Source organism: Diabrotica virgifera, chromosome 1 (genome assembly GCF_917563875.1).
Source record: "Diabrotica virgifera virgifera chromosome 1, PGI_DIABVI_V3a".
Taxonomy (NCBI): Eukaryota; Metazoa; Arthropoda; class Insecta; order Coleoptera; family Chrysomelidae; genus Diabrotica; species Diabrotica virgifera.
This window is the reverse complement of record NC_065443.1, coordinates 68,552,915-68,579,310: the sequence shown is the minus strand read 5'-3', so window position 1 is coordinate 68,579,310 and position 26,396 is coordinate 68,552,915. Positions and strand designations below refer to the sequence as shown.

Below are 26,396 nucleotides of genomic sequence, written 5' to 3'. Positions count from 1 at the left end.
TCATACCTTCTGTCAATGAAGCAGAAAAATTATATATTGCTCCACAATACTGATATGATATGCAATTATTAAATAAAGGTAAATTTAATTAATTTTATTTTGCTTGCAGTACTGCATTTTAATAACTAATTTTATTTACTACATACAATTGTTGACGTTTTCATAACATAACCTGAATCTTATTTTTTCTTCTTATTATTTTTTTGGACTATGGCCTTGACAATTATCCAGTAACCAGGACTAATATAATTGGCCAATATAATTAAAAATGCGAATTTTAGAGAGCGTAGAAATAGGGGTCGCTATGCCGAACTTGCACGGTCCCAATAGCGCATCAGAGTGTTATCAGGTGGGAAGTGGCTCGACCCTCGACCCTTAAGAAAATATTTTTATATCCTTATTGAATCGCTTCCCCTTTAGAAAAAGTCACCGCACGCCACTGTCACCTACCAGATGGACGGAACACATTAAAAGAATAGCGACAAACTGGATTGCAGCTGTGCAGGACAGAGAACGGTGGAGACATCTTGAGGAGGCCCATGTCCGACAGTGGACATTGGCTATGTGATGATGATGTTGATAAAAACTAAAAGTAAGTTTATACAAATATATTTGTAAGAATTACTTATATATTATAATTGGACAATTACAGTAACCGCATAATACAAAAATAACTGATATAAACAATTAAATTAGTTATTATAATACCAACACAACCCTAAAAAATCCCAGAACAAGTATCATCACTAGATTATGTATCAATTAATAAGTTTACTTGGATCTCTTGCTTTTTGCTTGTTGTTGTCTTCTCTTATTTGCTAGATAGATGGTCCAGAAGAAGCCCATTAGGTTAGTGACGAGTACTCGGAGCTGAAAAGGCATTAAAAAGATAAGTTCAAATCAAACGGGTAGCATATTTACAAATGCTTCTATACTATGGCACCAGAGTGCCGAAATTGGTTAGCCTTTGAAATACACTATTACGCTACAAACCCTCATTGTTTTAGGCACCTATTAAGTTATAAGACATCTATTAAATTATGGTGACCAAGTTTTTATTGCAATTAATATTATTGTAATTATTGTGTATTTCAATTTATTGTATTCAAATAGAAATGTCGAAATTGTAATAAACCTAGCATACTTAAGAATGTGTTCTTTGACCGTAACCCGAGAAACAAATACAACAAAAATAAAAAAAAACGCCAATGAATAAAAAACAAATAAATATTTTTTATTTTTATTTATTTATAAGTACAGATATAATTACTCGTATACAGTGCGTCCAGTAATGTAACGCATAAATTCATTATTAACTAAATAAACAACATTATTAGAAATTACCAAAACAGGTCGATTCTTGATTTTAATTTATGATTCTTTGGCATATATATCATACTAGTGACGTCATCCGTCTGAAAGTGATGACGTAATCGATGATTTTTTCAATAAGAATAGGGATCGTGTGATAGCTCATTTGAAAGGCAATTCAATTCTCTATTCAGTAATATAAACAATAACATCATTATTTATACAGGGTATTCAAAAACAATTTTTTAATTAAATTGATTGACACAAAAAGAAGACTTTGCGTAGTTTATTTAATTCAAAATACATTTTACCACTGTCAGAAAACAGAAAATAAAAATGTTTATTTCAAATATAAACATTACTTTTTGATTAATTTCAATGTTTAAGCTCCACCCACCTGTCTCTTGACAATTTGAACATTTAATTTAAGCGAAATTTATTTCTGTTTTATGACAGGTGGAAAATGTATTTTTAATTAAATAAATTACGCACATTCGTCTTTTTGTGTCAATTAATTTAATATAAAAAATAGAACACCCTGTATAAAAAATTATGTTAATATTTATAATATTGAGTAGAGAATTGAATTGCCTTTCAAATGAGCTAGCTCACGACCCCTATTCTCCTTTAAAAAATCATCGATTACGTCATCACGTCCAGACGGATGACGTCACTAGTATGATATACATGCCAAATATCATAAATTAAAATCAAAAGTCGACCTGATTCGGTAATTTCTAATAATGTTGTTTATTTAGTTAATAATGAATTTATGCGATACTTTATGGACGCACTGTATACCAGTAATTATGTATGTACTGTGGAATCCCAATAAGTCGGCCCCGATAACCCGGAAGTCCGGCTAACCCGGACCAATTTTCATCAGACAAACATTTCAACAATAAAAATGTACTATCCGTTGAAAGACAATTCGGATGGAATTCCCCAGATTATTTTGTGCTTGATATCGGCCCAGTCTCTTAATCTGGGGAATTCCATCCGAATTATCTTGCAAGGGATAGTATGTAATATAATATTTGAGAGATAATGTGTATTTGTGTAATTTGAACTATGTATACGATAGTAAAAATGACTCATGGCACACGGCGGCGGTAGCAGAGCGCAAGTCATTGTCTCGTATTTATCAGGAACAACAGGCACCTGTTATTCCTTTATTTATTCCAAACTGTCTTAGCATTGTTTAAAAAAGACTAAAAGACGATTTAAAAAATTCTCTTTTAAACCATGGTCTTAGTTTTCACTGTTCATAACATCGTTCCGATTGTGACTGTATTGTGTGTAGTACAGTCTTGTATTGTTTGCTTCCGTTTGCTTAGGTTTGTGTTTGCGAGTTTTTAATAATTTAGATGTGTAGGTACTGTGCATATTTTATATATTTCATGTTATTTCAATTATAACGGGAGTTTATCTGTAAGTATACCGTATTTTATTAATTTTTACCATATTCTCCGGCTAACCCGGATTTTCGATAACCGGGATCGGCCGCGGTCCCGATTAATCCGAGTTATCGAGGTTCCACTGTACCTATAAATAAATAAAAATAAAAAATATTTATTTCTTTTTTATTCAATGGCTCTTTTTATAATTTTTGTTTTATTTGTTTCTAGGGTTAGGGTCAAAAAATATTCTTAAATATGCTAGGTTTATTGCAGTTTAGACATTTCTATAAAAAAAAAAATAAAAGTTAAGCAACAAAATGTACCTAGGTATCTATAAAAATAATATTGTAGTAGAGTTATTAATCAATGGTAGTAGTTATGTTATGAAATACGAAATTTATGACTATGAATCTGCAATCAATCACAAACAAGTCTGGCTAATTGGCTCTGCCAAAGACATTTTTCAGAAAAGAAAATACATTTCTATTCCTATTTTCAAGCAATAAATTGAAATATAAATATACAATGCTTACAATAATATTAATTGCAATAAAAACTTAGACACCAAAATTTAATAGAAGTATTTTAATTTAATTAGTGCCGAAATCAATGAGGGTTTGTAGCGTAATAGTGTATTTCAAAGGCTAACCGATTTCGGCACTCTGGTGCCGTAGTATAGGAGCATTTGTAAATATGCAAACGGGTATACATCTACTTATTTCTTCATATTTTAATAATCTAAGCGATTTTTGTTAGTATGGCTAAAAACATTATCACATAAAGCCAAACAAATATTTGCAAATTGGACAATTCGATGTAATTAAGATACAAACATAAAAAAACCGCTAAACGCCGTAAAAATTAGTGGCGCATACAATAGTCCAGCTGCAAAAGATCTGATATGAATATTACGTGGCGCGAAAATGTATTTTCATTTTGATGCAAAACAAAATTCTAGTTTTATTTTATTTAAAAGATTTTTCCATAATATTTCCAAAATTTGAAGTAAACGCGCCACAAAAGAGTAACTTTGATACAGTTTGAAATTTGAAACTCTTTTGTGGCGCGTTTACTTCAAATTTAGCAAATATTGTGGAAAAATATTTTAAAATAAAACTAGAATTTCGTTTTGCATCAAAATGAAAATACATTTTCGCGCCACGTAATATTCATATCAGATCTTTTGTAGTTGGAATATTGTATGCGCCACTCATTTTTACGGCGTTTAGCGGTTTTTTATTCTTGTGTCAGGAGTTTTTCAAAGTTATTTATAAATTAAATGTATGAAGTTGAATGCAACGTTCCTCTCTTACACGTTAAGCTTTATAAATGGTCACCTTTGTTGCATTACCTCCCAAATGATCTAGTGTTCATCGAATGTACACTAGATTTTTTTCTATTCAAAATAGATTGAAAAAAATATTGAGATGGCCGGTAAATGAAGTCGGATTGCCCGTTGCCAGATCCAATTTAGCGTCGTTAACTACTACAACTACATAAACCATTTCGGGAATAATCGTTAATTGGATTATACTTTTGTAGCTTAATAACTTCTAAACGGCTTAACCGATTTTGATCAGTAAACATGAGTTTGAAACGTATTAACCAGTAGTATCTGATGGATCTAAGGTCAAGTATGATAACTGAAGCTATTACAGGAATTATTGAGCTTGAGAAACCGTTTTTCCCATAGGAAATAGATTTAATCATACTTATGAAGCCTATAACTTAAAAATTCGAATTTTCCCGGATATGAGGTATACAGTAAAACCTCCGTTATCCGAAATAATTGGGGGAAAGGGCGCTTCGGATAACAAGAATTTCCAAAAATGGACCGAAACTGTAGAAAGTCTTAATTTTCAAACATCAAGCAGGCAAGCATGGACACTATTAAGAAAATTAGGAAGCGGAACTCCTATAACAAGGAAAAAAAGAACAATTAACCCAAACACTATTGCCTCACATCTGGTATCAACATCTAGAACACCGAAAGACAAGTCACATACAACCAAGGTAAAACGAGAGCTCAAAACTTTAAAATTCCAATCTACAGACACCGAATACTCCCGCCCTTTCACTTCCGAAGAAGTCACTATTGCTCTCAAGGATGTAAAGCCAGGTAAAGCCCTAGGTTTTGACAATATTCATCCCGAATTCTTAATTAACTGCGGCAAATATGCGAGAGAATGGATAGCCCACTTTTTCATGGACATTATGAAGACCGGTATCATACCACAGGAACTCAAACGCTCGAAGGTCATTGCCATATTAAAACCAGGGAAACCAAATGATAATAACCCTAAGAATTACAGACCAATAGCCCTACTATCGGTTACGTTTAAGCTTCTAGAGCGCCTTATCTACAATAGAATTAGCACAAAGCTGCTTGAAACAATACCGGTTGATCAGGCAGGTTTCCGACCCAAAAGAAGCTGCGCAGATCAGGTTCTTTCACTTACCACATTTATTGAGGCAGGGTTCCAGCGAAAACTTAAAACTGCAGCCGCATTCATAGACCTAACAGCGGCCTACGATACAGTCTGGAGAGAAGGCATGATATACAAGCTCCTCCGTACAATCCCCTGTAAATCCACCGCTCGAATAATCAACAGCATGCTAGCCGACCGAACGATTCAAGTGGTCATGGGATCTGACATCAGCACCCCAAGGAAACTGAAGAATGGACTGCCTCAGGGATCTGTCCTGGCTCCTCTTCTCTTTAGCCTATACATCTCTGATATACCAGAAACCAGATCAAGAAAGTTTGGTTACGCCGATGACTGGGTCCTTGCAAGAAGGTGTAAGTCATTTGAAGAAACAGAAGAAATCCTCACGGCGGACTTACACATAGTGGGAAAATATTTCCGTAAATGGAGGCTCCAACCAAACGCTACGAAAACAGAGGTTTCCAGTTTCCACCTAAATAACAAGCTTGCAGGAAGAATACTCAATATTCAGTTCGAAAACACCACACTCGCCTACAATAAAACACCAAAGTACCTTGGGGTGACTCTTGACAGAACCCTATCATTCAAGGAACATCTGACAAAAACAGCGGAAAACTTAAATCCAGAAACAACATCATCCAGAAGCGGTGCGGCACAACATGGGGAGCATCGGCTTCCACCTTGCGATCATCTGCCTTGGGCCTAGTCTTTTCAACTGCGGAATACTGCTCTTCAGCATGGCTTAACAGCCCACATATACACAAAGTAGATTCCCAATTGAATAATACAATGAGAATGATTGCTGGAGTTATCAAATCCACCCCTACGCAATGGCTCCCAGTACTGAGCCACATTCCACCACCCAAACTACGACGCATACACGCACTCACTAGTGAGTACAGAAAGATAGTAGATAACGAGAACCTGCCAATCCATCAAGATATAGATGCCGCCAACGGTAACCGTCTACGCTCCAGACGACCACCAATAAAAACAGCGAAGGTTGCTGTGGAGGGTGAGTTCAATTTAACGACAACATGGACTCGAGAATGGATGGAACAACAAAATAGCAACTTACCCTGCATCACACAAAAACCACCAGGCTTTGACTTACCACGCAACACATGGTCTATGCTGAACCGAATCAGAACCCAGCACGGCAGATGTGGTTACATGATGCACAAATGGGGTAAACGACCATCCCCACTCTGTGACTGTGGACAACCACAAACCATCTACCACATCACAGAACAGTGTCCCACAAGATTATATCATGGAAGGTCAGAGGATTTCCTGATGGCGACTCCAGAGTCGATAGACTATGTAAATAAGTTAGATGTACGTTTGTGAACCTATGTATTGTCTTATACAAAATAAATGTAAATGTGTCAGGTGCCATACGCTAAATAAATAAAATAAAATGCGCATGAATCATCAAAAACCAACGTCCGACCACGTTAAAACTCGTTAAATTAATTTTTGTCGGTGGGTATTAAAGGAGAAGAGTCACTGTACACAGCATTCAAACGCTCTTTGATTTCACTGCCCGATTTCCCTTAAAAAACAAGAATCGAATCAACGATATATGTTCTTGTTTCATTTTTCTAAAATCCCAGACACGCCCGCTTCCAGGCGCGGTCAAATCAAAACTGCAAGTCCGATTTGACTGAGATTTTGACGTAGGTCATCTACAAGAATGTATTATACGATAATATATTTCCCTTGCGATAGTGACGTCATAGAGCGCAGCGGCTAAGTACTTATCGGACCACCCGTACCATGCTACATGATTGCTACAATCCCCATTTTTACTATAATTAACATACCAATGAGAAATGCAAAACAGTTATTTACACAAATAATACAGGATCCTTTGTAAAAGGTATATTTAAAAGACCCCAATAAGGGTTACATCACAAAACAAAATGTTTTCGGATTAACCAGTAATCCATTATCAGTGTTAAGCCAATAGCATGCATGCGTGAGCCACCAAAAAGTTATGGGTAAAAACCCTTTAAAAGTTATAAGATCTTATATGATACTATATATTATTATGTTTAAAATAGTTGGATGTTGCAAATATTCCTGGATATTACCCAGGGCAACCCAATTGAGTGTCAACTCAACTTGAGTTGACACTCAATTTTCAATATGTGAGGTTCAATCCTCTCATACCACATCCACGTGGGTTAGAGTCCGGTGTTGCCCTGGGTAATATTCAGGAATATTTGCAACATCTAACTACTTTAAACAAAATATATAGTATCATAAGATCTTATAACTTTTAAAGGGTTTTTACCCATAACTTTTTGGTGGCTCACGCATGCATGCTATTGGCTTAACACTGATGATGGATTACTTGTTAATCCGAAAAAGTTTTGTTTTGTGTTGTGATCCTTATTGGGGTCTTTTAATTATACTTTTTACAAAGAATCCTGTATTTTTTGTGATTTATGGTATACAGCCAGCTACAGGAATTTTATTTTCCTCGTGGATTTTTATTTACACAAATGTTTGGTGTAACTACATTTGTAATTCAAAAATTTGTCGTTATTCTTGTTTCACTTACATCATCCAATATTCCTGGCCTCTGTATTTGTATCTACCCTTAACGTTGATGATATAAGCAATGAAACCGCCAATCAACATACAATTTTCAGACATTACCTTTTAACATACCCAAAAAGAAAGTACTAACCTATCATCACATAGGAGTCATATCAAATTTACTGAAAGAAATTGATTTGGAACCAGACGGTACAAATCTCAAAATTGTACGGTGCATTTCAATGAAAGTATACGGCTAGAAAATATATATTTTATCTAATATGTACTTAAATGAAAAAGCTTCTCGCAAAACATTATATTAGAATTGTTGAATAATTACATGGCAAAAAACAGATATTAGTATAGTATAGTTGATCCAAAAGATGGCATAACCCAGACATCCAAAGTGAAAGTTATCCTTCAACACCAAATTGTTCTATATGGTCCACACAATGTCCAGAAAAAAGTCACACCATTTTGAGCGTCGGGTTTGGGGGGGGGGGGGGGAGGGGGAAGAAATCGGTAAATTCGTAGTTTTTTAAGTTTTTCGCCAATATTTCTAAAACTATGCGGTTTAGCATGAACAACCCTGTGTACAAAATTGTTCTACATTAAATTTGAAATAAAAAAGGCCCTATGCATAATCTTTCTAAAATGAATTGTTCCAAAATTACGGAGGTAGTATAGTATAACTGGTTCAAAAAAAGGCCTAGCCCAAACATCCAAAGTAAAAGTTTTCCTCCAACACCAAAATGTTCTATAGGGTCCACATATTGTTCAGTAAAAAGTTACACCATTTTGAACGTCCGGTTTGGGAGGGAGATGGGAGAGAACCCGGTAAATTAGTAGTTTTTTAGGTTTTTCGTCAATATTTCTAAAAATATGCTTTAGCGTAAACAATCCTATATACAAAAACAAAAAATGTTCTATACATAAATGTTATAAAATCAACGGTTCCAGAGTTACGGAGGGTGAAAAGTCGAGGTTTTCGATACTTTTTATATTTTTTGGGCAATATTTATGATATAGCTATACCAAAAACCCAGACATCCAAAGTGAAAGTTATCCTCCAACACGAAATTGTTCTATATGGTCCACATAATGTTCAGAAAAAAGTCACACCATTTTGAGCGTCGGGTTTGGGGGGGAGAGGGGGAGAAATCGGTGAATATAAAAAGTATCGAAAACCTCCATATTTCACCCTCCGTAACTCTGGAACCGTTGATTTTTTAACAATTATGTATAGAACCATTTTGGTTTTAAATTTTATGTAGAACATTTTTCTATAGAACATTCCTTACGATAAAGCATAGTTTTAGAAATATTGACGAAAACCCTAAAAAAAACTACTAATTTCCCGACTTCTCCCCCATCTCCTCCCCAAACCGGACGCTCAAAATGGTGTAACTTTTTACTGAACAATATGTGGAGCATATAGAACAATTTGGTGTTGAAGGAAAACTTTTACTTTAGATGACTGGGTTAGGCCTTTTTTTGGACCAATTATACTATACTACCTCCGTAACTTTTGAACCGTTCATTTTAGAGGGGTTATGCATGGGCCTTTTTTATTTCCAATTTAATGTAGAACAATTTTGTGTAGAAGGTTGTTCATGCTAAACCGCTTAGTTTTAGAAATATTGACGAGAAACGTAAAAAACTACGAATTTGCAGATTTTTCCCCCCTCTCCCCCCCAAACCCGACGCTCAAAATGGTGTGACTTTTTTCTGAACATCATGTGGACCATATAGAACAATTTGGTGTTGGAGGATAACTTTCACTTTGGATGTCTGAGTGTGGGTCTAACTATACCATACTATATGGTGTGGCAAAATTCATTGGCGTTTCTTTTAACAAAAAATAAATAAATAATAATATCAAGTTGCCTTTGCTTTCGTGAAAACCACTCGACAACACACAAAATTCATAGGATAGTTAATGAAATTGCAATGAACCGCGAAGAAAAGAAATATTGCAATACCGTATTTCTCGACATCTCCCAGGCTTTCGATAGAGTATGACATCCTGGACTGCTTCTTAAATTAAAAATACTCTATCGAGTAACTACTACCTCATACTCCGTTAGACATGGTAGCGCTGAATCCACCATTTGTACCATGGAATCGGGGGTCCCACAAGGCAGCATTTTGGGTCAACTACTTTTCCTTATCATCACATCGGATTTAACAGAAACACACAATAATACAATTATTGCATCCTTTGCAGATAAAGTAGCTGAATTATCAATTAATGAGAATCCAGTAGATGCCTCTTCTTATCTCCAAACCCACCTAAATCTACTCGCAGAGTGGTACAAACAATATAACGGTACCAAAGTTATTTGAAATTCCGACCCAGTTTACATTTGTAACACTTTTGTTACACCCTGTATATCATGATCGTTGGGACCGCGTTATTGCGTGGAATTGGATTTGTGAGTTGTTGTCGTTCTCACAATATTAGATTGATTTTATGTTCTCAGGAATTCGGCGTAGATATATGCCTTGAGTTGTTTACAATACTGAGAAAAACGGTTCTGTCTTTATGCAGAATATGACGTGTAGCTCGCCGACAAAGAGCTAATTGTTTTCGGAGATCATAAATTCTCTTATAATGTATTTTTGGCGGCTATTGGACTATGGCATGTTGATATTAAGGCCTCTGAATGTTTATGTAGGATAAGTAGATCAGCGATAGGGTCTTACAAGTGTCCTATTTGCTGACTTGTCAATACCTTGAGTTTGTCGTGAGAACGGGCATGGGAACCTAGAGAAAACTGCTTACAGGGAATCTGATTTCTTATTGGTGGAGAAATATGCATGGCGTCAAATTAGAGGTTTGACGGAAAGTGATTTTGGTTTTCTTATTGGTGAAGATTTGATTAATTGAGAATTAAAGTCTGCAATTGGGTCGAGAACTGATTGTGGGAAGGTAAACTTCTGATTTTGAGAGGGCGTTGATTTTTGGAAGGTTGGTGTTTGAGGAGATCGAGAAGGAGTTACGTTTGAGCGGTAGAGAGTTCAAGTTGAGTTAGCCTCGGAGGGTCCGTTGCTTGCAGCTGTACCTGAACGGTTGAGTTACCAGTTAAGTTTGTGTAAGGTGAAGTTATTGTGCAATTTTATTCCAGAAGTCTTTGTGTTGGAGTTCCAGTACGGTCTAAGCAAGCCGCAGGCCATACCGCGTTTCGCTGTTTTGGGTGAACGCGACTATGCTATACCAATGCCGGTATAATAATCTTTTCATATGCAGGCAGCAACAGTTAGAATTTTTTTTGTGTTAGCAGTTTCTAACAATGCAGTTAAAGCATGGAGTTGCTTTTATTTTATATTTTTTTTTATCCAGTTTAACTTACTGAAGAAATAGTAAAGTTTTCTTTAATATTTGGTTTGTGAGCAGTACCAATTTGTTAAAGAGATAAATGCTGAATTTTTCCATAAAACTTTTTTTTTGATGAACTATGGAGTTTTTTTTTTAATGAACTATGGATAACCTGATGTACTTTTGTTGTATCAATTTTGTGACTTTAGTGCAGTGAAATCGCGCCTTGGACTAACAACAACCACAGGAAGATTCAAGGACTGATAAACAAGGTATATTTTGTAAACTTTCTATTTTATTTTTTTGTAATCACGATCTCTTTTTGTAAAACCGTAAGAGATCACAAATTCATTTTTTTTTGCTTTTTAATAAATAATGTTTAATTTGTTGACTACAAATTTATTATTTCTTTTCCTTTTCTCTTGAATCGTACGAACAATAAAGAAACTGGCTGAGTATAGAAAATAGTATAGAGTCGTTAAGGTAAGTTACGTTATAATATTTTGTATATTATGTATATTTTCTGTGTGACTATATTTTTGTTTTATTTTGATGTAGCGATCTATTTTTCTTTTAATATTTCCATTTTGTGAAATTTTGGTTTCCTTTAGGTAACCAGTGGCGCCCAATATTATATTTTATTTTAATTTAACATCCTTATTTTGGTATTTTCTATTTATTTTATTTCTAAGCTAATAAGAGTATACTATAACATCCCTTAAGAATCCACACCCCATTAGATCTGAGACTAAGCGACCGTGGCTATAAATTTCGTTGTGTAACAGCCCCTTATAATATGACATATCAACATCTTGTCCAATTTCTATCCCCTTGTTACGTTATACAAATAACACCCTCTTTTGGGGCACGTTACAACAATGGAAAATTAAAATCAATGAAAGTCCGCACAAGTAACATTTAATATCCGTTGGGAAACCTGTCCTCTATTTACACTTAACAATACACACATCCCTGCCAGCACAGAAGTGAAATACCTTGGATTGCATATCGACCAAAGACTAACATGGAATAAACAAATCCAAATGAAACGCAGGCAGTTGGATCTCAAGTTTAGACAAATGTACTGGCTCCTTGGTAGGATATCCACATTGTCATTAAATATCAAATTATTCCTGTACAAAACCATATTGAAACCAATTTGGATGTACGGTATCCATCTCTGGGGATGCGATAAATTAACGCACATCACAACCATACAGCGATTACAATCGAAAGTCCTTAGATCAATTACTGGCGCCCCCTGGTATGTCAGTAATCACACGATTCACAATGATCTGAATATTCCCTTTGTAAGAAATGAAATACAGCAGGCAGCGACCAACCATGAAAGTCGAACAAAAAACCACGACAACGATCTGATTGAACATCTCTACAAGAAAGGACCAACAATCAGAAGACTCCAGCGAACGTGGCCACAAGATTTATTTACAGCAATGAAATAAACATATAAGTCGAAGCATCATTGGATGCTCCTCCTTCCTTGTTAACAAGGAATACTGGACCTAAATGGAATACTGGAGAAGATCTGACCAGAAGAGACAGAATACCAAATTGACAGATAAGGAGAAGAATGCAAGTGGAAAAAGATGCCCTGCAATATATAGACTAAAGTGGTACGGCAAAGTACGCATAGCAGAAGACACATGGATACACAAGTTTGCAGAATGGAGCCCAAGAGGAACAACAAGGAGAGGACGACTGAGAAGATCTTGGAAAAATAAAGTCAACGAAGCCAAATCAAAGAAAGGAGTGGAAAACGAAGTTCGAAAAAAAAAGAAGCCTGTTTGTGACACTGACCCAGCAGGCAAACATCCCAAATTGACAGGATCACTTTTTTCTTTCAACATTTATGAACATATGCATGTTTTCCAACTATGAAACAATAATTTTCCTTCAAGTAATGGTTAAAATTGTTTATAAGCAAAAAATCGTCATGTTTGTGCAAAATGATTTTGCAATATTTAAATTGTTTTTTTTCAATTTTATTAAATAATATTGATAGAATAAACCTTTCTCTTTCAAAAGCTACCCGTAGAATTACTGTAACTTTATTATTTTCTGACTTATATTCTTATAAAAAAGTTTAATTTGGGGTAAACAAATAAAATAACTTTTAAACTATTTGATCGATTGCTTTAAAAATTTGAGCATATTTTAAGCTCCACAATACCCAACATTTCATGTAATATAAAGGTTCTAAGTTTGTCTTTAAAAAAGTTATTTTATAATAAAGCGTTTCTAACTTATTTTGCCATTTTTTAGCAACAAATAAGGATAGAAACATTTAAAAAGCGCCATTTTTTATATTACTCATTAGTTTCTTACCCTCAAATTTGCTTCAAATGAGAAAAGAAGAAAGGTCCCAGATACAAAATTCATTATTAAAATAAAATTAAAATTGAAATAATAAATAATGATTTAAATCTGAAACCTTTCTTGAAACCACTTTCTGGTCGTTTAATCTCAAATATTCATAATTCCGAGAATTAAACAATATATTAAACGCCCTGTATAGGGAACTAACGAAATCATGTTGTCGCAGGCTGGCGTGTATAGCTTAATTTTAGTTAAATTGTTATTGTTATCGCCGATCAAACTATAACAAATCCTTTGTTCTTTTATAGTTTGTAATAACATATTTGTAATAAAGCGTGTGGGCCAGACCAAAAAACATATTGCCATTAGAAATAACATTCATTAAAGCATTGACTCAAATCACTTCATAGAGACAAGGGAAGATGTAGTCTCATTAGATTATTAGCTTCATACTTTGTAACTGTTAACATCTATTGGGTGTCTCCCAGGTTTAGTTTGGTGTTAAATAATGCACCAGCTCCCAGCTCCTGCACCGATTCAAGGCTCAGCTAGAAGTTTCCCTTTGCTGATCTTTTTCACTAGTAACATCCTTTATCTCCGACTTTTACAATTTACCAATTTACTTTTTACCAAGAAAGGTTTCAGGTTTAAATCATTATTTATTTTTAACTTTATTTTAATAATGAATTTTGTATCTAGGACCTCTCTTCTTTTCTCAAAGAAAGGAAACATAAACTGTCGTTCACTTTTATCTTTTGCTTCGAATGCTTCACTTTTTGCCGATAGACGAAAAAGGCAAAAATTGACCATATTTTGACATTAATTTGTTAATAACTAATTAAGTCCAAAGCATCAACTTCATGAAACATATAGGGTCTTGTTATACAGATCCATACTACTCAAAACAAAGGAGGCAAAAACAGTTTTGCCAACAGAAAAAATTATGGCAATTGTGTACCTATCAAGTAGTAAAGAAGAAAGTGTTTTTTGGAAAAAAAGGCTCAGCAGTAACTAATTCTTTCGAGAACTTTGATATTTCTTCGAGATTGGAAAAGTCGTGTTCGCCAATTTAATTGAAAACTTCTATGAAGTAATGTAAATACTTCAGTCATATTATTAAAACTAATTTGTTAATATTTGATTTATGAATTAAAGTCCAATTTTTTTGTAGGCCGTGTAGTTATCAAACAATTCTCGTATATAATGAAGAAGAAAATATGAATCAAAAACTTTTCCAGTTTGGTGGTACCTCAATAAACTGGTTCTGTTTCATCTGCTTAAAGTGTTTTTATATAGCAAGTAAAATTAGTCCAGGTACCGAAGCTTTTCACATCGCAATTTTTACAGAATGAATTGATTTGCTTGAAAATTTGAGAATAAGTAGTGGATAGTCCAAGGATCAAAATCTATATGATGCCGAAAGGCGCTTTTACCATGGGGGTGGTTGCCGCCCCATCTCGGGGGTGGAAATTTTTTATTATATTTTGACCGCAAAAGTTGATAAAAACATTCATTTTAAGCAAAAAATGTTCTATACATTTTTTTGATGAAATTAATAGTTTTCCATTTATTCGCTATCGAACGTGTTAGTTTTATATCGAAAAAACAATGTTTTTCGATATATACTCATTTACTACTAACTAAATTTTTGCCATAGATACAATTTTTTCATACCAAGCTCTTGGGAATTAAATATCCCACAATTTCATATTTAAACATTTTCTCGTATATCTGATGCTAATCTTTCTATTCTGAAAAAAAAGGAAATTTTTACCAAACTACAAGAATTCGTTATTCGTTTTTATCTCCAGTTTTTTAAAAACTAATCATCCTGAGCCAGTCAAACTTTTATAGAACCTATTACATATTAATACCGTGATAAATACATAAATAAAGAACAAAGAATAAGGCCAATGACTGAAAACCCCGTAACATTATATTAATATTATTGATTTTTTAACCGTAACTTTTTTATTTTTTATCTTAGAAAGTTTGTTAAAAAATAATTTTGTAGGTTTGTACAAGATCTATAAAGCTATTAATATTAAATCCTTTTAACATCCACAGTCGCAAAAAGTGGTGACTTTGAAAGGGTTGGTAAAGGTGGTTTTTGCATGTTATTAGAAGTTTTAATTGTCAATACCTCACTCAATTTTTACCGTAGAAAAAATTTTTGCAAACCAAGTTCTTGTGAATGAAATATGCTATAATTTCATATTTAAAAATTTTTTCGTATCTCTAATACTAATCTTTCTATTCTGAAGAAAAGAGCATTTTTTACCAAACTCCAAAAATTCTTCATTCGCTTTTAATTCAATTTTTTTAAAAACTAATAATTCTCAGCCGGTCAAACTTCTAGAACCTATTAACAATACATAAATAAAGAACACCAAATAAAACCAATGACCAATTTTAATTAGGATGGTGATTAGGGGGTGACTTCCGATCACTTTTTCGCTGAAAAAAAGGGACTGGCATTCTTTTCATCATAAGTCACTTAATTTTTGAACTAGACTTTTTTTTATTTCTGGAAATAGATATTTTGAAATACTTTAAATTAGTTTGAACAAGTTATTCTCGAAAAATGCATAGTTTTCCCGTCTTTTGACTTTGAAACTACAATATTTAGCATTTCACGAAGAAAAGCTAACATATAATAAAATAAAGCTCAATTACTATTGGCCTTAAAGAAAATTTAAAGAAACGATTTTGTTTATTTTTTCAAAAGGTACATTTTTGTTAAGCAAAGTTGTTCTGATAAAACCAAAGCTTTTTGAGTTATTAGCAGAAAACTGATTAAAATCATTGATTTTTTCGATATAAAACTAACACTTTCGATAGCGAATAAATCGAAAACTATTAATTTTATCAAAAAAATGTATAAAACGTTTTTGCTTAGAATGAATGTTTTTACCAACTTTTGCGGTCAAAATATAATAAAAAATTTCCACCCCCCGAGATGGGGTAGCAACCACCCCCATGGTAAATTTTGATCCTTGGACTATCAACTACTTATTCCCAAATTTTCAAGCAAATCGCCATTCTGTAAAAATTGCGAGGATTTGTCCTATTTTAAGCTTCATTACATGGACTAAATCGGTCTGTTAGAAACTTTTAGATAAAAGTTTGGCCCACCAGAGACCAGAGTGTCATTTGAGTAATACCTATTCATCTCTTAAACAGTCAGAAATCATTTGGTTTTGAACAATGTGCCAAACCCATAGTTTGTAACTGTTAGTAGAGTCACAATGAATGAAACATTGACGTAATATATTAACATTCTTACCACTGGAGGAACAACACTAAGATTGAGCAAGTGAATGACAGTCAAATATTTCCAACTACTGCTGAGGAGCACCCAATACAAATCTTGCAATTGTTTCATAGCAGCATTGTGACTTTTTCCTTCCATTCTAGCTAATACGTATAATGTGAAGGCTTGGTAGAGCGGTAAATAGATCAGTCTTTCAAGTAGCAGTTTCCTGACAACAGCAAATGAGGCATCTTCGGATATTGCTCCTTCCAGGAAGCTGTAGAAGTAATGGGGGATGGTTCCGCCAAAAATTAATCTGAAATTGAAATATGTGATTTTATTTTTTAATAATAAGAACAAATTAAAAGATTATGAGGACGAAAAAAATGTGCAAATGTTGAGCCATTGGAAATACAGGCCTTGGATAAGCATTTTTTCCTTCTGAATAAATGTACACTCACCGGCACAAAATGTTTTTTAAGAAAAAAAAAGAATCAACTGTATTTTAATCGTAACTTGCTTACTTTTGATGCTAGAAAACTTATAAAAAACAAAAATAAAACTTTTCTAAACTTTAAACATTAAAATAGTTAGGATGAGTTTTCTCCTACAAGTTACGCTCAAAATAAAGTTGGCCCTTTCTTATTAATAAAAAAAAAACGTGAAAATCACCCCTTAATTATCATCCCAAATGTCACTATTAACTGATTAATCGTCACCACTTCACAAGTTGATTTACTCGTGTTTGTAATGTTTATAATATAGATCATATTATGATCTGTAAGTTTCAATGGTTTCTGTCCTTGTGGGATCGGTACTCACCGGAGGGACCGCAGACGTTCGGATACAATTAGCGTCTCTTTGCAAAGACAATGACGTCGACTTTGCAAAGTAACAAGACACTTACTCAACGCACACACACTACACATTACACCTGAGTTAGTGATAAGATATACAATTACGTGGCTAAAGGTTCTAGTTCTAAACCAAGGCCAAAATAAAAAAAAAGTTTCAATGGCTCAACGTGCTTATTTTTTAAAGGGCTATAGTAGAAGTGGCTTGAACGAGTCACTATTCATGAGTGTATACAAATTTTGAACAGCCATATCTTAACCAATTTTTATCTTACAGAAAATAAAAAAATCTAAATTATTCATAAAAACAAAACCTACTCTTTGAGATTTTTTTACTCTTTGAGATTTTTGGTACCTATCAGTAATAATTTTTAAGTTACCTATTTAATTAGAATAAATTAAAAAAGTTTATTTTAAAACCAAAATTTTTCAAAAATAAACACTTTGAACACATGAAACTTACAAATCATATAAATAAAACTTGAGTAAAGCCGCTTGTGAAACGGTAACGATTACTTTTCTTTGAGGTGCTAATTAGGGGTGATTTTCCCGATATTTTTTAAGAAAAAAAAAGGAATCTTGTACTTTGAGCGTAACTTGCTTACTTTTGATGATAGAAAACTTATAAAAAACAAAAATAAAACTTTTCTAAACTTTAAACACTAAAAAAGTTAGGATGAGTTTTGTTCAACAAGTGCTTTATCTTTTTGTTACTTCACGTTGAAATATTCGATTTGGAATTTTATGAATATGAACTTTTTCATTATACAGTGATGAGCGCGCTAATAACCGGCAAAATAACGAAAAATATGGAAAACATAATACATTGCGAAACAAAAAGATATTAAACTAGTAGAAGTAGAAATTATCGTTATAAACGTATAAATTAACACTACATTACATAGTTTCCCATCTTTAGGGGTCTGTGACAGGAGTATTTTATAAAATTCTACTGTCACAGTGACAGTTGTCATACTCCTCTGATACGTCTAAAGGTGGGAAACTATGTAATGTAATGTTAATTTATACGTTTATAACGATAATTTCTACCACCACTAGTTTCATCTCTTTTTGTTTGGCAATGTATTATGTTTTCTATCTTTTCCGTTATTTTGCCGGTTATTAGCTCGCTCATCACTGTATACAACTCTGTTTCTACTGGGTCTGGAGACCTCATATAGGCACTGTTTTTTTTTTTGATAAAATACTTATTTTTTGAGTAAGTAATTTGCGAAAAACCGTCTAAAAATGTGTTTTTGTTTTGTTGAAAAATGAACATATAATCACTCGCAAATAAATCGAAAATTATTGACTTAGTGAAAAAAACTCTTTACAACAAAACTTGCTAAGAATTAGTCAGTTTATCAATTTTCGGACTTGGGTACTTTGAACGCAGTTTTTTTCACCCCCCGAGAAGGGGTGAGACTCACCTTCAGGGCAAAAGCACACATCCGCACAATATAACTTTTTTTCTTTGGCGTGCCAAATTTCATATCAATCTAAGCGGTTCTTTAAAATTTGGAGCAAAAATCGTGAGTAAAGGGACTATAATGTGTATAGTTAATTTAATTAGTATATTATGTACTGGTGAAAATAAAAAACTTCGTTGCCGATATTAATCAATAACAAAATTTGTTTTCTGGTGTTAATATTTAGGACACCAGAAAATAACATTTTTTTTTCACCATTTGTATTTACATAACCATCATTATTTATAGATTATTTTATGTCATTTCTCCAGTAGGTTTTTTAATCAATTTGTGCTGTGAATGACTCATAGATAAGTAATATTTTGTAAGTAATTATGATAATAATTATTATTATGAGTGATACTACATATATAAAAAAACTATAGTATTGTGCAGTCAAGGACAATGAACAACAACTTGTTTTTGGATGATATATAAGTGCTATAAAAAGTCATTAGTCTATAAAACTCAAATAACTTCATTAGAATATTATTTTAAGCGGAAGCAATGTAATTAATGACTCAATAAACATAAAACTAGTTAATAGACTATTATACAATTTTAGCTAGTCCATCTTGTATGAAAATATTTCTTTGCGGATTTCTGTTCCATTTAAAAAAACGTTCCCTTTAAACAAATCAGAAGAGGGCCCGGTGAAATTTTTGGGCAGAAATTTACACATTTTTTAAATTAGGTAATTTTAGGTACCTTTTTTGCACCGGAATATATTTTTTTAGTTTTTTTGGGTCATTTTAAACAAAGAACGTCTGTTGTCATTTTTCTCAAAAGTTAATAGTTTTCGAGTTATAAGCGAGTTAAAATGGAAAAATGAGAAAATTCGCATTTTCGAGGCTTGAAAAGTGCCCAAATTGAAGTTTAAACATTCAATTTCAAGACTCTAAATGATAGTCCTGTCGCCAGGGGGGGTACAACGGCCTCTTTAATTCAGATGGACTTACCCAAGTTTTGTTTATATATTTTGACCCGTAGAATACGAATTTTTTGGGTAACAGTTGATCCGGATGTCGACAAGATTGTTATAGACAAAGAACTTGAGGAATTACATAACAGCGATTTCTCGCAAAACAAAACATCTTTTTGTATTTTTTGGGTCATTTTAAGCAAAAAATATTCCTACAAGTTTTTTCGTAGAATGCATAGTTTTCGAGATAACCGCGGTTGAACTTTAAAAAAATCGAAAAATTGCAATTTTTGAACCCGAATAACTTTTGATTAAAAAATAAAATAGCAATTCTGCTTACCGCATTTGAAAGTTTAAGTCAAATTATATCGGTTTTGATTATTTGAATTGCTAAAAATTAATTTTTTTATTGTTAAACAAATCTATAAATACATAGTGTTTCCCGTACCTAATACATGCGTTTTAACGCATGCTACGTAGAAATTGCCTCGCTTGCACTTATAGCTACTCTACCTACTCGTTCGATTTTAAATGAGAAATCATTGAAAACATCACTCACATACTAGGTGTTTATAACTTTGTTTAACAATAAAATAATAAAGTTGTAGCAATGCAAATAATCAAAACCGATATAATTTGACTTAAACTTTCAAATGCGGTAAGCAGAACTGCTACTTTATTTTTTAATCAAAAGTTATTCGGGTTCAAAAATTACAATTTTTCGATTTTTTGAAAGTTCAACCGCGGTTATCTCGAAAACTATGCATTCTACGAAAAAACTTGTAGGAATATTTTTTGCTTAAAATGACCCAAAAAATACAAAAAAAAATTTCGTTTTGCGAGAAATCGCTGTTATGTAATTCCTCAAGTTCTTTGTCTATAACAATCTTATCGAAATCCGGATCAACTGTTAACCAAAAAATTCGTATTCTGCGGGTCAAAATATATAAAAAAAACTTGGGTAAGTCCATCTGAATTAAGGAGGCCGTTGTACCCCCCCTGGCGACAGGACTATGAGTAATTGGGGCTTATTTGAAAATAAGCCATTGTTGTTTAATGCTGTTCAAAAAGTACTTCATTTTTTGGATATTTCACATTGAAATAAATTCGATTTGGAATTTGACGATTATGAACCTAGTTTTCATTAGCTACACTGCTTCTATTGGGTCTAGAGACCTCATACATACACCACGTTTTCATAAGCTATATTTTTGCTAAAAGTGTTTTTTTTTTGATAAAATACTTCCTTTTTGAGTTACTGAGAAAACCATCTAAAAACGTGTTTGTTTTTTGTTAAAAAATGAACATTTTCACTCGCAAATAACTCGGAAAAGTGTTAATGAAAAAAAAAAAACTTAGTGAACAAACTCTACAGAACAAAAGCTGTTTAGAATTAGTCAGTTTATCCATTTCCGGACTTATTTTGAACGTATATTTTTTCACTCTTGAGAAGGGGTGAAACTCACCCCCAAAGTACACATCGGTACAATATCACTTTTTTTCTTTGACATGTTACCTATGTGTATGCCAAATTTCATGTCAATCTAAGTGGTTTTTTAAAATCTGGAGGGTTTGCAATATTTTACAGTCAGTGAATGGACTACTATTTCATTGATTGCATTTGAAAACTGGGTATACATTTTATGAATGTGACTGTCCAATTTTTGGAAACCTATTTATGTTGTCCAACAACATCTACAGTAAATACATATATATTTAAACTGTAGTAATCAGAAATTAAAGTGTTTTTATTGAAGATAAGCAAATATTACTCCATTGATGTGGTTTTAGCCATATTTAAATAACTAAATGACAATCTACAGATTAAAAAATATACTATTCCTTATTAGCTAATAAATAGATTCTTCCCTAATAAATCGAATATGAAGGTAACAGTTAGTCGTTATAACAACTGTTTGTTAAAGAATATATTACTCTTAAAGAATATTACTGTTAAAGAATATATTACTCTTTAAATAATACAATTTTTGGGAAAACAGAAATAGACAATAAAACTAAACTCAGAGTATATAACAGCATGGAAAACCTGATAATGACATATGGAGAAACATGGATTGTGCAAAAGAAACATGAATCAATGATAAACGTGAGCGAGATGAAATATATGAGAAGGATAGCTGGAGTTAAGAAATTTGAAAGATTCAGAAATGAAGATATAAGGAGAAACTGGGGCAAGAATCGATAATGAGTAAGATCGAAAACAAAAAATTGAACATGTTTGTGCACATAGAATGAATGGAGCAAAAGAGACTAACAAAGAATGTACATGAAGCCAAAATGGGAAACAAAAGAAAAAGGCAAATCCGAGGGCCGAGGAAGACATGGATGGACCAGATCCATGATACAGGTAAAAGGAGAGATATGAATATAAGAGACATGAAGGACCTGGTCACCAATAGAAATACATGGAAGAAATGTATAAGAGGCAGACCCTACATCCGACGTCCTGAAGGGCTCTAAGGATTATGAGAATAAAAGAAGAAGAAGAAGTGTAAAAAATGATTTAATAACTTATAAATACGAAAATAATTTAAACTTATACTTGAATTTGTTTTGACCTTGTCAAAACAAAATTTACAATTGTCAATTCTCAGTAAATAAGATAAATCAATCGGCAACCATCATTCTATGGCTGTCTCTGTTTAATGCATGGTGATATGTATGGACAGGCGGCTTAAGATAATGGTTTTAGTTTCTGTGAGTAGGAAAGAGACGTACGTAATATAAAAAATAATTTGTAAATAATGTCATACCTACTTGTGCAAAGATCCAGAGGATCAACTCTATAGGGCTTTTCATCGATTGTCATTTGTTTCGAGCTTCTGTCATGTGTCACATAATATTAATATATCTACGACATACGTCTTTGGTTTGTATCATTGGCATATACCAATAACGTACGATGTAGATATATTAATATTATGTGACACATGACAGAAGCTCGAAATAAATGACTGTGAATGAAAAGCCCTATTAATATATCTATGTCATACGTCTTTGGTTTGTATCGTGGTATTGTCCTTTTCATGATCATTTTTCAGTGTGTAACAAATGATAGGAAAAAGGGTAAGTCCGTGATAATACACATTTATGACATTTATTCTAACATGACATTTTAGTTAAATCTGACAGATTTTATTTTCAATTTGGAATAAAAACAAATCAAATGTGTTTCTTGCATTTATAAAATGGTATTTTCTTTGATTTGTATAGTCTTATAAATTATACAGATTATATTTGTAATATTATTATCTAATTAAAAAAAAATATTTTTTTTATTATGGCGCCATCTATCGACAACTAGAATAACTAGAATAAATGTTATAAAAATGTCACCGACAATGATCATGAGAAAAAGAATATATATACCAATAATGTATGACAAAGATATATTAATATTATGTGACACATGACTGAAGCTCGAAACAAATGACTGTGAATGAAAAGCCCTATTGGTTTGCTATAAATAATCACAGACACAAAATACAATTTTTGGCCTTTATCTAGTATTGGAAACTAATGGGGCATTAAAAGAAAGCTCTGAGAAGAACATTACAATCCCTACACAATGATAAAGCCAATATGGTTTAACTATTTGTTTCTGCTCATTAATAAAACAATAGGTACCTTAAATAGAAAGATGTCAGATGTACTGAATTAACTTGAAAATTATCAGGACATACCCTGAAGATTTTTTTTTTGGGTTGTGACACAGAAATCTGCCAATGCATTAGACATGTTTGAAAGAAAAATATTACGTGAATATTAATAAGTGAAAATAACAACTGGAGAATTAGGTATAATAAAGAAATATACGAAAAATATAGCGAACCAACTCTAGCACAATACACTAAACTGTAGAGATTACAGTGGGCAGGGCACGTGACTCGCATGCATAAGAACAAGAACAGAATCTCCAGAAAATTGCTAAATACAAGAATTCAAGAAAAAAGACCTGTTGGAAGACCAAAAAAGAGATGCGAAGACGAATTAGATTAAGATGCCAAAAACCTCCTAAAAACATGTTCATGGTAAAGAACAGCAATCGAAATGATTGGAGAAGCTTGCTGAAGAAGGCCAAGGCATGTTTTGGGCTGTAGTGCTATTGGATGGATGGATCCTGAAGATTTTAATACTTTTCACTTACCAAGGAAACCTTCTATAGCAGCGGTTCTCAAACTTTTTGAGTCATGTACCACCTACAGTTTTTTTTTATTATTTTTGGTACCACATATACAGGGTGTAACAAAAATACAGGTCATAAATTAAATCACATATTCTGGAACCAAAAAAAGTTCGATTGAACCTAACTTACCCTAGTACAAATATGCACACAAAAAAAGTTACAGCCCTCTTAAGTTACAAAATGAAAATCGATTTTTTCCGATATATCGAAAACTATTGAAGATTTTTTAATGAAAATGAATATGTGGCATTACTATGGCAGGAAATTATAGTGAAATTTGTGCACCCATAAAAATTTTTGTGGGGGTTTTGTTCCTTTAAACCCCCCCCCCCCCCCAAACTTTTATGTACGTTCCAATTCAATTATTATTGTAGTACCGTTAGTTAAACACAATGTTTTTGAAACTTTTTTGCCTCTTAGTATTTTTTCGATAAACCAGTTTTAATCAAGATGCGACTTCTTTTTTAATATGTTTACAAAACAATTTTATGGAGGTTTTGTGCCTTTAAACCCCCAAATGTTTGTGTACGTTCCAATTAAACTATTATTGCGGTACCATTAGTTGAACACCGTGTTTTTAAAAATTTTTTGCCTCTTAGTATTTTTCCGATAAGGCACCTTTTATCGAGATGTGGCTTCTTTTTTAACATGGTTAAAAATATACCTCAATCTCTAATTTACAAATAAATTTTCATATTATTATCGGCTCTCTATATAATAATCATACTTAACAGTATACAAATAATAATATGTGGTGGATTTGACAAATATTCAAAATATCTCGATAAAAACTAGCTTTTCGAAAAATTACTAAGAGACAAAAAAGTTTTAAAAATATTGTGTTTAACTAATGGTGCCACAATGATACGTTAATTGGAACATACACAAAAGTTTGGGGGGGGGGGGGGGGGGGCTTTAAAGGAACAAAACCCCCATAAAATTTCACTATATATTTTTTTAAGATTTTCATATGTCTGTTTTCAATAAGAAAACTCAAATAGTTTTCGATATATTGGAAAAAATCGATTTTTATTTTGTAACTTCAAAGGGCTGTAACTTTTCTTTGTGCCCATTTGTACTAAGGTAAGTTAGGTTTAATCGAACTATTTTTGGTCCCAGAATGTGATTTAATTTATGACCTGTATTTTTGTTACACCCTGTATTTTTATAATGTATTATGAAGACTTACTAAGTACTACTATTTTAATTTTTTTTGTGTGTTTTGTGTACCACCGCAAGTAATGAAATGTACCACCAGTGGTACATGTACCACAGATTGAGAATCGCTGTTCTATAGGACTATTATATATTTAACATATTTATAAATAACACTTTCTATGTTTAACACCTTGGCTGCATTTAGAGAAAATAAACTTATGCTGAGTGCATTAGGAGGCATACAATATGTCCTGTAGTCACTGTAGGGAACCTTTGCCACAGTGCATTACGCCAAAGTCGATGCACCCAACTGTTAGTGTAATACGAGGTATATTTGTCTCGTAACGCAGTCCAGGTGTTAAAATGGTTTAGATTAAGAACATACCCATATAATCCATAGGCAAGCAGACTGTGATGATTAATTACTTTCTCTCCTGATAACTTTTGAGATGTGTAATTACCAGCGGTAGCGATAATTGAACTAAAAGAAATAATACAATTTACAGTTCCAGTTGTTTAATGTAAAGCCGCATTCTAATAAGAGTGTTACTTTTGTACTTACCATGTTATAGCTTTTGTTCTCAGGGGATGTTCGAACAGTTGGCCAAAATAGAAACTTAAAAAATTTACAAGAGGCTTTGATAAAACCATTGTTCTACAAATAACTGAACAATATAGTTAACTGATACAGTTACAGTACAGAACTCGATTCTTCTATAGATGTACTGATCTGGGGCCAAAGGTTAACAACTTCACAATATTATGTGTTACATACACTGATTTTACTATATTTAAATATTATAAGATGATTAGATTGTAATAAAGATAATGTATTTACTTCATTGCATTATTATCATTTGTACTAGAACAAAATAAAACATTACAATAAAAATTTTAATTCTTCATGTCTTATGTCTTTGGTACTGGTAGTGCCATCTACATGGTGGTGTCTTTTTCATTTGCCATGAAATCTGCACAACTAGTTATTAGATATTACAAAACACATGAACAGGTGTCGCTTAGAGTATTGTTAGATAAAAACACCAAACATTTTTAATTTTTAAAGTCGTTGGGCCCACCATTAAAAAAAAAAATGATTACCTTCCTCATGAGACCTATTTTATTCAATACTTCATGTCGAGTCGAACATCTTTTCTTTTTTTCTGCGTCCT

General features: G+C 32.8%; 1 protein-coding gene across 2 annotated transcripts; it reads right to left on the bottom strand.

Annotated features, from left to right (window-relative positions):
• Positions 1–593: 593 nt before the first annotated feature.
• LOC114335364 (peroxisomal membrane protein 2) lies at positions 594–26,145 on the bottom strand. 2 transcript variants are annotated; one of them, XM_028285592.2, is made up of 5 exons: positions 25,787–26,145; positions 25,610–25,705; positions 16,648–16,930; positions 7,857–7,961; positions 594–870 (listed from the first exon to the last, which is right to left on the bottom strand). In XM_028285592.2, the coding sequence occupies exons 1-4, from the start codon at positions 25,873–25,875 to the stop codon at positions 7,863–7,865; spliced, it is 567 nt and encodes a 188-aa protein (XP_028141393.1). In that variant the 5' UTR covers positions 25,876–26,145; the 3' UTR covers positions 594–870; positions 7,857–7,862. The 2 variants fall into 2 exon arrangements, with proteins under 2 accessions (XP_028141393.1, XP_028141392.1); XM_028285591.2 differs by lacking the exon at positions 7,857–7,961 and having other exon boundaries at positions 25,787–26,139.
• Between the last annotated feature and the right edge of the window lie 251 nt (positions 26,146–26,396).